This window comes from Python bivittatus, unplaced genomic scaffold (genome assembly GCF_059951505.1).
Source record: "Python bivittatus isolate LINGU-HERP-01145 unplaced genomic scaffold, Pbiv_v1 ctg000610_np1212, whole genome shotgun sequence".
NCBI lineage: Eukaryota > Metazoa > Chordata > Lepidosauria > Squamata > Pythonidae > Python > Python bivittatus.
This window is the reverse complement of record NW_028277088.1, coordinates 17,908,839-17,923,429: the sequence shown is the minus strand read 5'-3', so window position 1 is coordinate 17,923,429 and position 14,591 is coordinate 17,908,839. Positions and strand designations below refer to the sequence as shown.

The window sequence follows — 14,591 nt, the reverse complement described above, 5'->3', positions numbered from 1 at the left end:
TAGGAATTCCCCAGCTCGTTCAGTTGCTAAGCAGCGAAAATGAAGAGGTAAAAGAAGCTGCTGCTACAGCTCTCGTTAATCTGACAACCGCCCATCTTGCCAATGTAAGGTAAGCTCAAGATGAATGGAGGATTGTTGGACACTTTAATCAGGAAATACATATTTTCCCTTTTATCCGGTTTATCCAATGGGTAGGAAATTTGGCACAGTGCTTTGTTACTTTTATTTCACTTCACATGCCATCTCTGTGCCATTTGATTAATTAAGCGTGGCTGCATGCATGGGTTTTTTTTTTCATTATTTTCTTTACTATTAATATGCAACCTTTGTATTGTGATTCTAGATAAGGTCTGGGTGTGTTTTTCTCTGGAAAATGTGTAGTCTTGCATATTTGGAAAGTTTGAAAAGCTAAGCAAGAAAAGCAAAACAGGGAACCCTAGAAATGTTTTACATTCTGCTAAAAATGGGTTACTTTGGAATCTCCCTTTTCTGTTATAACCACAAATATGTATAGATATTGTTGTTTTAACACTAACTAGAAGCTCCAGAATTTAAATGTCAAAAGTCCAATCCACATAGAGTTTAGACTCACCAAAGGGGTTTAAAGAGCATGCAGCTAAGAATATGTGCTAAAAGGAAGTGGATGGTTGGATCTAGCTGAAAACAAACTATCTAAATATAACATTTGCCCAAAGAAGAAAATGTTATTAGTATATTCTGTCATCAAGGAAATTTGGCTGCAGTGCGGATACTTATTCAATCATCAGAATTTATATTAGATATATATCAGTGTCCTCTGTGCTGAATATACTTCTGTAAATTTATCTTTGTAAAATGTGCTTGGGGAATTAAGTTCAGTCCCAACTTAGTTGTTTTTTCAAGTTGCTTAGTTGTTTTGAAGCTTCTCTAATTACACTGTGGTAAACTGTTTCACCATTCTATACAAAAGAAAGGAAGGTAGGGGGAATTTTAAGTTTCTGTTTGGTTGATTAAACATAATCAGAATTTTTGACTGGCAGTTGGAGAATTTTATCAGGAAACAACTATTGATTGGATAATCAGGATTATGTCTGGTACTTGTTTCAGATGCATTCCTTCATCTCCCTGTAACTGGCAAACATTTGTGTGCTTAAGCAGAAAATTTCATGAGAACAAGTTGTCAGCATGCAGACTCACATATGCACATTTTTCTTTTCCATTTATTTCCATTCTTCACTAAGTTTAGAAGGGCTGTGTTCACTCAGTGAGAAAACTACATGTGACTTAAATGAACAAACTCAAATGAGCAAGTAGTCAAACTTTTAAAGTATGTAAGGCAATGAAATTTGCAAAAGGTTTCTTGGTCTATTGCAAATAATAAGCAAAATGGAAAAAAGCTATTGGCTCATAGATATTCCATGAAGTGATAAAGATATAATGTATCCAGTACATTTTATGTCACAAATTATTCACTCAACTCTAATAGCCACTGACATTAATTTAACATTACTAGTTGAAATATTGTTCATTTTGTGTAGACATTATCCTATCCGCTCATCCATTCTCTGAAAAAGTGAAGTAGATAGTCTCTGATAATCCTTTCTCATAATGTCAGTTGTAGCTAGCGTTTCAGCCAGCTATGTGCCTCTAGGGCCCAGCCTTGCTAGAATTGCCCTGCTCTTCTCTACAGTTAGAAATTATTTTAAACTTGATTGATACAGCCTTTTGAGGATTCACCTATGAAAGCAACTCTCTAGAGGGTGATCCCATATAGTTTCTACTTCTTTTGTAATCAGATTTGAGAAAGGGACAAATTTGGTGCTTAGCTCCAGTGATTGCTAATTACTAGAATCTTTTTTATAGTAATTTTATTAAAGATTATAATTACAACAGTAAAAACTAATACAAACTGAAAAAATAGAAGAATAAAAAGAAAGAATAGAAAGTGCAGAAAAGAAAGGAAAAAGGGAAAAACAAAGAGAAAAGGAAGAGAAAGAAAAGAATGTAGTAAAGAAATATATAAAGAAATGACTTCCCACCTTCATCACAACAAATATAAACAATTTTAGTAATTTATTACCTTCTTTTAAAATGCAACTAATGATTTCTTCTTCCCATATCCCATCTCTTAACTGTAAACAAATCCATAAAACATCATCTTTTCAGTCCTGATGTCAGCAAAAGTCCATTAAGGATTACTAGGGATAACTATGTATCTATTTTAACCCTCATGAAATAAACCAACTTTATATTCCTTCCTTTTACTTCTAACAATCTTAATTTTTAGTCCCTTCAAATAATGTCATAAAACTTGATTTCTTTTCATTTTTTCTTCGTCCCTTCTCACAAAATTCTTCAAAACTTTAACAAGCCTCTTTCGTAAATCCAATATAGGAAAATTACCCAGGTCACTCTCTTGGTTTGTTATTTGTATATCCCTTTTCATTATTAAGGCATCAGCTGGTTTCTTTTGTATGTCCAGTGTAACATCTTTTTCCATGTCATCCTTGTAGCCTGTCATTTTTAAATCCACTTTCAACTCAGTCTCAATCTTGTCAGGTAGAACTTGTTCCTCTTCCCTAATATATTTTAGACCCAGTCTATCTATAGAGGCAGACCCTCTTAAAAAAAACTTTTGGGTCCATTGTTCAAAAATATCACTCAATATGTCCAATGTTAAAATATTTTGCTTCATTCTGTATTAGTAAGTCAAATTTAAGTATTCTCCTTTAATTGTAATCTTTAGTTCCCTCTAGTTCCCTCTAGTGACCAATTTTTAAAATCTTATCTTTTTTTTTTTTAAATTCAAAACAAAAGGATTTTCCCATGGAAAGGTTTCTTTATGATTGATTCCAAAATCTTATTTCAAATTTATCTGGACCCTTAGTCAATTTGTAACTTTCTAAAATCAAAGTTTTAACCACCCTTTTGCTATTTATTCCTCCCTCCCCCCAAATTTAAGTTCTTAAACTTGTATTTAAAACTTCTTTTGCTAAGGATTAAAGGAAACTCACTTGGTGCTGTAAAACCTGTTGATCCAAAGGTTCCTAATAGCTGAAAAGCAGTTAACAAGCAATTTCCAAAAATGATTAGAAAAGGAAGTATGCAAACTTAGTGTCCTTTCAAAGGTGCCAACTGTGGTTTGAGCAAGATGGTTATTCCCTTGTCTCCCAGAGCTTACAAGGGGCAGCTGTCTAGAGCACTTGTGGGTGATCTCAAGTCCTCTTCTTATGCGGAGAGGAATTATCAAAGAGCATTCTACTCGCCGGCTCTTCATTTCACCACAGTCGGCTCTTCATTTCACCACAGTCGTCAGCTCCATTTTTTGCAGAACCATCTTCAGTCCTCCATTTCTTTCCTGGAAGTCACTAATGACTAGAATCTTGATGTCGGGAACATGTTATCATTTTAACTCTAGGAACTTCTTTATATGTGTGTGCTCCATGACCTAAAGGATATGAAATTGTGGTAAAGCCAATTTTGTTTCCATATCTAGCACAATTTTATATGCTAATTTCTAGTGCTTGCTTTACCACGGAGGCAAAAGCAAGTTAATGTGATTAGTTTCTTTCATTCAACTGATTGAAAGCTGACATACGGACAGAAATTTTGCCAAAACATTTGAGGCTAGAATTATCTTATAATCATTTAGCACATTAGATGTAAAATGATTCTTTTTTTTTTTTGCTTGAAAATGTGTTGCTAAGAGTAAAAATGAATGAAGAGTCATAAAAGCATTCCAAATAAATAAATAAATAAATAAATTCCATTCCTTTATTAAAAAAATTAAGGCCTCTGAGTTGATCTCAACTTCTGGTGATATTATAAACTATTCATATAGTTTTTGTGGCAGCAGTATGGAAGTGGTTTGCCAGTGCTGTTTTCTGATTTCTTCTTTGGCTTCCCAGTCTCGACTATAGCCCTGAAATTCCTTGGTGGCCCTCCTCCAAGCATTAAGCAGGCCCAACCCTGCTTAGTACCAACATACTACACAGCTAAGTAAAATATAATTTCCTTATTAATCTTATTTCTAAATCTTAAATAATTGGACCACATCATATGCTTACATGCACTAAATAATATAAATTAGCATATACTGACCTAAAATCTAAAAATCACAAAATAAATGTATCCCCAGACATGCATATATGCTCCCAACTATTATGAACATAAACAACACATTTCAAAACTACCAGATTGTGGAAGGCCCAATTCATGATATCATCTTCCCTACTTTGGTGATTTTGATTAGGGAATTTTCCCGGCCAGTGGAGGTATAACATCTGCTGATGTTGCAACAATATTGTTCATTTATATAGCCTATTTCTGCTTAAGAGTATGTGCCAGAGTTTCCATTTCCAAAATGGAAGACAGGTTTTCTGAAAGATAGGAAGATAAACATGAGCTCAGCTGCTTGTCACCATCCATCCCAATTTCACTGTCACTTCTTGTGACCTGTTCAACAAGGATGGGGGAGGGGGGAGGTTCATCCATTGTCTTGTTATTGCATTTAATAAAACATTGATATATCATCTCCATCCAAAGATTCTGAGTGGCTCACAGTCAAATTCAAACAGCCTATAAAATAGAGCAAGAGCAATAAAAACAGCAGTCCATCAGAACAGTTGAAAAGTAAAATAAACAAACCTAAAACCAGACATAAAATTAGCAATAATAAGACAATACAAATAGAAATAAAGTAAACATACCAAAGATAACAGCAGCCCAACAAATGTCATTTTCAATGCACTGCCTTAGCTGCTTTCCTGAACACTAGCCAAGAGGGAGCCAGCAATAGGCCATTTCCCATCAATCTAATTAGGAAATAATCAAAATCATGCCTGGTGTTCAAAGTAGGTTCTGATCAGTGATTAAACAGGCAACACTCTCTTCTTCTGGTTTGGCATCTAATTTACAGCATTACTGCCATCTATTGGCCATTATACAGTTCTCTTCTGAAAACATGTTACTTGAGGTAATTGATGTATTCACTTCTACCGCTATGGAATACAGGTCAGACATAAGACCTGTGGTTTTTTTATAACTTTTATTCATGTATTTATGATTTTAATTTGATGTAAGCCACCCAGAGTCCCCCATTGTGGGGAGATGGGCGGGGACAAGTTTACTAAATAAATAAAATAAATAAATAAGCTGCTAAATGTAAGATTGTAAGTTGCCTTATCAATCTTATATTAGCAGAAGCTTCCCAAGTCCATCAGAGAAATAGCTGTTGTGCAAAAAAGATTAGGGGAACATATAACAGTTTAAAATGAACTTTAGGATTATTAATTATTCTTAGCAACAGATCACCATAGTCCATTCTTCACTACACAGAAGTTATTCAAATATAGAATTTGTTTGGCTTGCTATTTTGCGGGGGGAGGGTACTTGTTTTTTTAAACTTAATGGAAAACAATTTAGGGAAACTTTGATCATGAAAGTTTTAGTAAGAATTAACTGACCTCAAGTAGTTACTTATCTGAAAGGTTGTGTCCCAGTGTACAGGGGTTTTCTTGACCAAGGTAGAGACCAAGACAGACAGTGAGGAATAGGAACCAAAACCTCTATATTTTATACCAATTTTGCCCAGCCAGGTTGGACTGGAACTTCCAAAATTCCCAGTCAGCATATTCTTGGGAAAGATAGGCTAAAGAAACATGAGAGTTGCTAGATTGGAAAAGGCTGGTTTCTACACTCTGGATTCTTACAGGGGGGATTAAAAACTATGGAATTAAGATGAAGTCTTCACAGAAAAGGGATATGAAGAAAGTAAAGGTGGTGGCCCCAAATACATTTTCGGGAGAGAGCATAGTAGGCTGGAGGAATAAAGGTATTGGGGAAGGATATATTGAGAAATAGGCAGGGGTTTTTTCCACACAGCAATACCTAAATGGGGAGTTCTTGGTGTTCTCTGATGTTCGCTTGCAGATGTTTCATTACCCAACTAGGTAATATCATCAGTGTGAGACCTGATCTCACACTGATGATGTTACATAGTCAGGTGATGAAATGTCTGCAAGCAACAAACCAAACTCAGAGAGCATCAAGAACTCCACAGTTCGACTCTGAGGTACAGACATTCTCTTCTATTAGAATACCTAAATGAGCACAAACACATTTTTTTCTTTTTTAAAATATATATGTTTTACAGTAATTGAATTTGGAATTATCGGGTAGCACTGTTAAACTGATTTGTGTGTCATGTTCAGTATGACCAAATTACTAATTTATGGGAGTCAATCTCATTTTTCCATTTTCATAATATCAACCATACATCTGGAAAACATTATTGCAAAAGTTATCTAGAGATGAGTGCAACTGAAGGTACGTTCAGCAAGGACTGTTTTGTTGGGTAGAATCGACTGGGTTGAGTGTCTAATTACCAACAAGACATAGCAGAATGCACTTTGAAATAAATGAAATAACAGTATGATTTGATGTGATGTTGTCTGAGTAATTGCATACTTATCCATGCAACAGCTGGAATCTCCACATCATATAATTTCTTGGAAATCTCTAGCTGTTTGCAAATGTAATATTACTAAAGACAATTGATTTAGGATATCAGATTATCAGAAGAACAAAAATGGTCTGACAGTTTGTTACGAGACAGTTGTGTTGATATTCCTCCTGAGGAATGAGGTTTACCTGGTAATTGGATAAAATCAGTATACATCCTTTCTCATTACGCTTAGCTGTGGTTTTTCAATTTAATTTTGTTGGCCCAAAAAAGAAAAAAGAAAAATGGTTGGAAGGCAACCCAAGTGACACTGCATTCAAAATGCAGGTATTTGTTGTACATTCCTTGGAAAGATCACAAATATCACTGGAAGTTTTAGCAAAAGTGTTGTTAGTATAGCTGGCCAAATGCGATCTCCAAAGAACAATTTCAGCTCTTCTCTCTTAGCCACAACTATGAATAACCTGATTGTTGAAACATACCAAAACTGAATATTACTGCAGGCTTTCAAGAGTAACACATGAGAATTTATATACAACAATATTTATGCAAATACCTTGACATTTTATTTTATTATTTGCCTAATTTATAAATGTTTCACTGGATCCTCTTATAATTATCCTTAAATAATACATAGATTCTTTGTTGGAGTTAATACGACATAACAGTGACCCCTAGTGACAGCCTGTAGAATTTATCACAACCTTTTTAGCAGGAATAGCAATAGCATCCCTTTGTGCAAGAAGAAAGCTCCTGAAAGCTCCTGCTGTGCTGGCCAGAATATAATCAGTCCCATGTGTGGGATTACAGAAAGGTCACAAAGAAGAAAGAGTCTTATATCCTAACCCTAAACTACATTTTCAGGTAATTAAATCAGGGCCTTAAGTCATTAAATTATGAAATCTCATTGCATGGGATGCAGGTATTGGCAGCGTAATAGGAAGGTCTGTACTTATATGTACAGATGTTAAAGGGTTGAGTCCCTGATATCTCCAAAGTGATGTATATAAAACTCCTTTTTAAACCACAAAGATTAATTGGCAGTCATTGAAGAGTCAGTACTAAGCTAGGTGAAACATTGCTTCCTATGACTTTGGGATTAGTTGATCAAAATATGGCTCTTGAAGTTGCTATGGCTACCAGTTAATTTCTATCATAAATTAGTTTTACCTACCATTCACACTCAATATGGAAAATCTTTTCTGTTTAAGAAAGGAGTGATACTTTATTTTTTTCTTTGTTATCTTGGGTTGGAGGGAGGGACATTTGTTACTTCCTGCTTCTTTTAAATTTCTATTGCTTGAATAGATGGAATCAAGGGAGATGCCTTGCTGAAGCCTAAAGACTGACTTTGAGATAGAAATTTTGTTTATGTATTTTTCATGCTTTTTCATTCTATAATCTAAGAAAGAAATCTATTAGGACAAGGTTAAAAATTACCAGTTCATTGGATTTTTTTTTAATTCTTATATTGACAATTGTATTTCCTTCTATATTTTAATTAACTCTTCCTTAGTAAATTTATTATTATTTCTCTTTGAGATTTTGATTACAATGTTTCAATAGATTGCAAATCTGACTGCATTCATTTGAGTTTATTGTACAGTAAATATAAGTCCCATCAAACTCAGTGAAGTCAGTGCTGAGAATAGGTGGCATAAAAATGGATGTAATTAACTAGATTTTGGAATGCAATACACTTGATTATGTGTATTATGGAATACACTATAAAATGAAACATTGGATTCAAATAATCAGATTGGAATCCAAAAAGAGAGAAAGACTGGTGGGTATAAATTTGGATTGTTTTTTTCTGCAACTTATTATTCTCTAGAAAAGCCTGAGTAAAGCATGAATGAATATTCAGTATCAGTATTTAAGTATTTACTGTTGACTATCTCATTCTGTCTTTGAGAACAAAGATCCAAATTCTTGTGCAGTGCAGAAGGAAGTGTTTCATCACAGGTTCACAATAAAATAACCACACAATATAATGTGCACATAAAATAAAACACTCGCTATCAAACACTGAAAATCTTTAAGCTCAATATGAACAGGATATACCTCTCAGAAAACATAGGTGTCCTCAAAACTTTTCTGAAAATAAATATATGAAGATGAATATACCCCTCCTATGATTTTTGTCTCACCAGCTCCTGTATAATTTTTCAGAACTGGGGCATTTTTTCCAAAGATGGGAGGGAGGATCCTGACATCTCACTTCTGTGCTGCTTTCCCACATCAGAGTTGCATCCCTTGGAATGGTGGAACTTTGTAACTAACAATAGCTCTGTGATTGATTCAAAAGGTGTGGAATGTTGTTCCATGATTGAAGCTTATTGGCTAGACTCTATAAACTGGATAGAAAACTCTTGGGAAGAAACTTAGTTGGGTATAACTAATAAAACTTAATAAAAGAGTAGTTTTTTAACAAGATGCATAGTGACAAATTTGATATATAAATAAAAATAAACAAAAGAAATGTAATAAATTGCTTATAACCATGAACAGAGAATATCAATTGCTACTTTGTTCCATTTTATATTTATGGTAAAGGACATTAAACTTGCAAATTTATATCCTCCAACTGGGGAACAAACTCCATTTTGCTCAATGAGACTTCTGAGCGCTGTAGGATTGTATGTCTAAACATATCTGGCTACGAATGATGTTGAACTCAGTGGGACATATAGGTTGGTGATATAAGTGGGAGATTCTATGAATAATTGAGATTCCCATCTGTTTATTTCCTTATGTTAACACCTCTGACAAGTTTTGTTTAACAAACAGATGGGTCTGCTATAAAATGATGATGCAGTGATAGTTGAGCACATGCCTTTCATTGTTTGTAAAATATATTATGAAGGCTGATAAGAGGAAGAAGTGTATGCTCAGATTAAAGAAGCTCACAGTGAAAAAGGAGTAAAAGTAAAATTTGTCCATAATCTAGTTATAGATAGCCAAATTGTGATGAGAGGAGAAGAGGAGAAAGAAGGGTCTTAACATTTTTAAGGACATGTAGTATTTTCTCTAAATTCTCCATTACAAATAAGAAGAGGAACAAAAGGGTAAAAGTCTACTGCCTCACCAGGGCCATGTAATATAGTATTTAAGGAGTTGGTCTAGATCAGAGAAGATCCAGGTTCAAGTCCACCCCCAGCCATAGAGGCTCAATGGATGAGTTTGGGCCTTCATTCTCTTTTAGCCCAGCCTACTTTAGCCCAGGGTTGTTGGGGGGTGGGAGGAGTAAATTGGAGGAAGGAGTGTGATTTACCCTGTCTTAACTTCCTGGAAGAAAGATGAAATATTAATTCAGTGAATAAATGAATGAGTCCAATGAATGGCCTGGGTTTTCTTCACAAGTTATTTTTGTTTTTAAAAATAGTCATAGTTAAATAAAAATATTTGGTATAATATATGCTCTGATGTAAGGCTGGAATGTTATAAATACTTATCTGTGGAAAAACTCCACTGAGTCCCATCAGACTTATTTTTGAGTAAACTTGCACAAGAATATGATTGTTCTATAAAGCTATAATCCTATGAATATCTATTTAATAATTAGTGACATTAAATTCAATGGCCCTTAAACATGGTACGATTTAAGTCTTTCACTTCTGATATGCATCATATTAGAGCTTATTTGTTCAACTCCTGATTTGTTTTCCCTTCCTTTCTTGCTGCTTAGACTCTGCATCTCTACAAGCTGGTCAGAGCATTGAGCAAGGCCCCAAAACCTAGAAGCCACAACCAAACCATGCATCAGTATTTAGGCAATACGTTGCAGTTGCAATCAGTGGATCAAAATAAACAATGATTCTGTGCATATTACTGCCTTAAAATAAGCCATGGTTTATTCAGCGACCTTATTGGCACATCATGCTCAGCCAGAATTCATTGTGCTTAGCAGGTGGTTGAGCCTATGGGAAAGGGGCTGCTATCAGGTCCCACCACTTCAGATCTGAAGAACACCCTCAAGACCCATTCATTTTCTCAAGCCTTCCCCTGAATGGGATATTATTGTTCCAGTTTGGATTTAACTGTAACTGAATCTGATTTTAATACTACTGGGGCTGGATGTTTTAACTAGTGGAATTTGGAAGTTTCATTATTTTTTATTATATTTTCATTGAAAGTGTTTGGGTTTTATTGACGTTTTATTGCTGTATTTTCAGCATGTGTGATTTAATTGCTGTAAGCCGCCTGGGGAAGGTTAATACATCTTTGTGATTGTTCCCTTTTCCCACTTCCTAGTGCTGTTGCTGAAGCTGAAGGCATCGAACCGCTGATCAGTGTTTTGAGCTCTAAAAGAGACGGCGCTGTGGCTAGTGCTGCCTCTGTTCTTACAAACTTGGCCATGCAGGAGCCATTACGTCTCACCATCCAAAGCCATGGTTTTATGACTGCCATTGTAGAACCACTGAATTCCACTAACAGTATCGTGCAGAGCAGAGCAGCTCTTGCTGTGGCTGCTATGGGTTGTGATGCTGAGGCCAGAACTGAGGTAAGGCATATGTGTGTCCTCTATATTGGGAAAAACAAATCATGGCATTTTTCATATCATGTAGCTTTCTTGGATCAGCATATTTTGCTATGTTTCCAAGTAAAGGTCAAAGTTTTGGTGCTCTAATAATATCAGTCAGTTTGCAATAAGCAGTTCGCAATGCTTGTATTCATGCTAGTTACAATCTGGCTTCTCAGCCAGATTTGAAAAATTTCAAAGGACAAGTGGGTTTTTAAAATTGCACTGTGAATCAGAAAAAAGTATCTAAATAAGTCAGCTTTAGCTTAGCTATAGTATATGTAAATTCTGAAGGGAAATTTTATCCTGGTTCACTGAGCATGGTGAAAAAAATGATGGATGTAATCAGTAGAAACTACAGTCATTATTTTGTTGTAAAGTTCGTGTTTTCCATGTAGAAAAATGCCTAGTCTCCAGGTTCTTCATTTGCAATTTTGTTAAATCATAGGACTGTCCAAAGCATTTTGAAGAGATGCTTTGTAAAACATGTTAGCGCAAGCAAAATTTCCCTCCCTGCAGCATCTTGTTGCAGTTGGCTGCCTCCTTTGGAAGTCTGATGGCTGCTTCGAAGTCATTCTCCATCTGCCTGCTTGTGCGTGTGGATGCACAAATAGTACTTCCAGTGGGACTGCTAGCAGTGCAAAGCCACTACGGACATGGCTGTTTTAATATTTTGAGGAGGGATGCTTCCCTCACACCACCTCTTTGCAAAGCACCTCTTTTGAAAGCTTGGCACAGCCCTATCAAATAGCAGTACAAGGAGAGACCTTACTCTGAAATTCAATGCTACTAGTCAGTTTAAGGCTATTTGCATATATTTGAGCTCAGAGATTGGCAACATGGCACCTCTGTTAGCTCTCCAAATACAATTTTAACACAAGTTTTAAGTTGGCCAACATCTAATGCAGTCACTCTGTTCTAGCTGATGTACCTACTCACAGATCCATATGTTTGTAAATAAGCATGTAAATCTGTGATTAGAAATTGTGCCTAATTAGTTTGGAAAAGCTGCAATACCATTCCTTATTGGTGGATAGACCTGATGCTGGTTTCAAATTTTAGGGAAGGCACTGTCTATTCTTGTTGGGCTTCCTTCCAGAGTATATCTGGTTATTCACCTCTTCCTCCTTGATGTTACCCATTCACATGCTTCTCCCTCAGGGAAGAGTGCTTCTGCACCACTTCACAGAAAGTTAACTGCTATCCCTCATCAGCTTCTTTGTTGCTTGTTCAGAAATGGAAACTGAATAGCAACCAATAATGGAGTACAATAGCAGGAGAGCTAGGAAGGTTCAGTAATTAGCAGTATTCCTCCTAACATGGCATGGTCTTCAGCAGTGGCCAGCATTCCAGCCATTTCTTTGACTTACAGGTAGTTTAGCGACTGCCTTGGACAGTGACCGTTCACAGTTATGATGGTGATGAAAAGGAACTTTATGACCAATCCTCCCATTTACAACCTTCTGAAGTCTGTAAAGCAAAAGAAAGCTGAAGTAAGATTGTAAGCAGAGTCGCGACTTCACTTAGTGACCAGTCCAATTGTGGTCGCTAAACGAGGACTACCTGTACAAGAGTGGAACAAGGATGAAAACAATATAATAATTAAAAGAAAACTCCAGTGGCCATACTGAAAGAAAAGGACCAAACAGTTTTATAACATTCAGCCTCACTATTGGGTACCTCAAACCTCCTATCCCAGTCCCTGTGGAAAAAGCCAAGTCCTTCCACTTCTCTTTGCAGAATTTACCTTACCTTGGCTAGAAAGGAAATCTCTAGGGCTATTTCACTATAAGTACAGCCTTAATTGTTCAGTCCTAATCGAGTAAGCATTCTTGGTAGCAATCTTGCTCCTTAGGTTGCATGCAGTCCTTGCCAACCAGTTTATATAAATGTTGCCTTTTAGTTACGAAATTCTGGTGGTCTTGAACCGCTCGTTAAGCTTCTGCATTCTAAGAATGACGAAGTCCGAAGAAATGCTTGTTGGGCTGTTATGGTCTGTGCAAGTGATGAGTCAACAGCAGCTGAAATGACCAGACTGGGGTGAGTTGAGATGCCAAAGTGGTGGTGCTGCTGATGGTGAGATCAGATCACTGTTTTAATGCTGACTTATATCCATCTTGTCCTCTTGTTGTAATACAGTGTATCCCTATTTAGGGACTAACCAGGCTGATATTGTACCAGATACTCCATTTCATCACCCCCCCCCCCCAACAGTCACTTCAGCATTTTTGCCAGTCCCTTTTCTAAAAGAAGCCTGATAATAGTTTTCCTCTTGTGTCTAGAAGGTTCACTTTTGACAATATAAGTATCTACTTTTTTTTAATTTAAAAGGGTTATTGATGTTATTATTAGTTATTGTAACTATATTTTTTCATGCTGTCTTTTTCTTTTGCAACTTTACTCCAGTCGTGTTGGCCTTTGAATTTCTGTATTTTTAGATTTTGTATTTTATTTGTTCTATTGTAGAATAATTGGAACACACTGATACATGTTGTTTTGTAGACCTCTTATAAATACAAATTATAATAAATAGTGAATAGTCTTGGCAAATGATTATGCTTGGCCATGTTCATTAGAGTAATGGGAATTGTGGACCAACACATCTGGATGGCATCAGATTAAGGGAAGCTGATATAGGATGGAGATGAATGCTAAATTGCCTAACATGCATGTAAATAGTGTCAGAGAGAAAATGTTGATCAAGTAATTAGACGATGGCAAAAAGTGATTAGCCAAGCATAGGCTTGCACATAGGTCAGAAACAGCACTCACAGAACCAAGGTGTTTGCCTTACTTCCAGTTGGTGTCCCCAATAAAATAAAATCAAAATTGCTGAGATTTCACACAAGCCTGCAAAATCTTATGAAAACTTGTGGGATATCAGCAAAATCTTAAGATTTTGCACAAGATTGCTGGTTTTGTGATTTTGCCAGATTTTAACTTTTGAAGGCTTTTACCGCCAGGTAAATTTACTCATCCCTGCTCTTGCCCCATTCTGTCTGTTATTGTGTGAGCCTGGTCTCTAAAGAACCAGAGAAGATTGGTAAATACATATCTGAAGTCAGGTATATTTAATTACTGTATAAATTGTTTGTAAAACAATTATAGCATGATAGGAAAAATATTCTAATGAATTGGCACAATATTTTTTTAACTCTTCCCCTTTGTTTTGTTTCTTTGCTACAGTGCTTTAGATATTCTTGATGAAATTAACCTCTCTATCGGCCGCAAAAATAACTTCAGTGAAGCAGCATTGGAAAAGATACTTGATCACAATCTTCCCCAGAAATACAGTCAAATGGGGTTTTTAGCATCCAGTAACATAATTTTGGATGGGTTCTATGATTATGGCCAGGTAAACTTGCTTTAAGTATTCATTAACAAATCTTCAGAGAACTGCTACATATCTTCTTACTCAGACAAAGATGTGGAATCCTATTGTTAGTTTGCATCACCAGTTCATAGGAAGTCATAGCAAGACTTCACACCTATGAAACAACTCATTGCCTTCTACTTCCCACTGTCTGTGTCATGTGAAGATGAAATGATAAACCATCATTTATTGTCACAGGAATAAGTAGGACTCAGAGTTATCCCCTCTTCTCTTCCTCTAGTATAAATACAAAG

General features: G+C 35.9%; 1 protein-coding gene across 1 annotated transcript in view; it reads left to right on the top strand.

Annotated features, from left to right (window-relative positions):
* Positions 1 to 14,591, top strand: part of ARMC3 (armadillo repeat containing 3) — a 67,880-nt gene that overhangs the window by 38,341 nt on the left and 14,948 nt on the right. The window contains exons 10-13 of the mRNA XM_088150448.1: positions 4 to 109; positions 10,697 to 10,946; positions 12,868 to 13,004; positions 14,151 to 14,319. Of these exons, the coding sequence (XP_088006574.1) occupies positions 4 to 109; positions 10,697 to 10,946; positions 12,868 to 13,004; positions 14,151 to 14,319 (662 nt within the window). The remainder of the gene's footprint in view (positions 1 to 3; positions 110 to 10,696; positions 10,947 to 12,867; positions 13,005 to 14,150; positions 14,320 to 14,591) is intronic.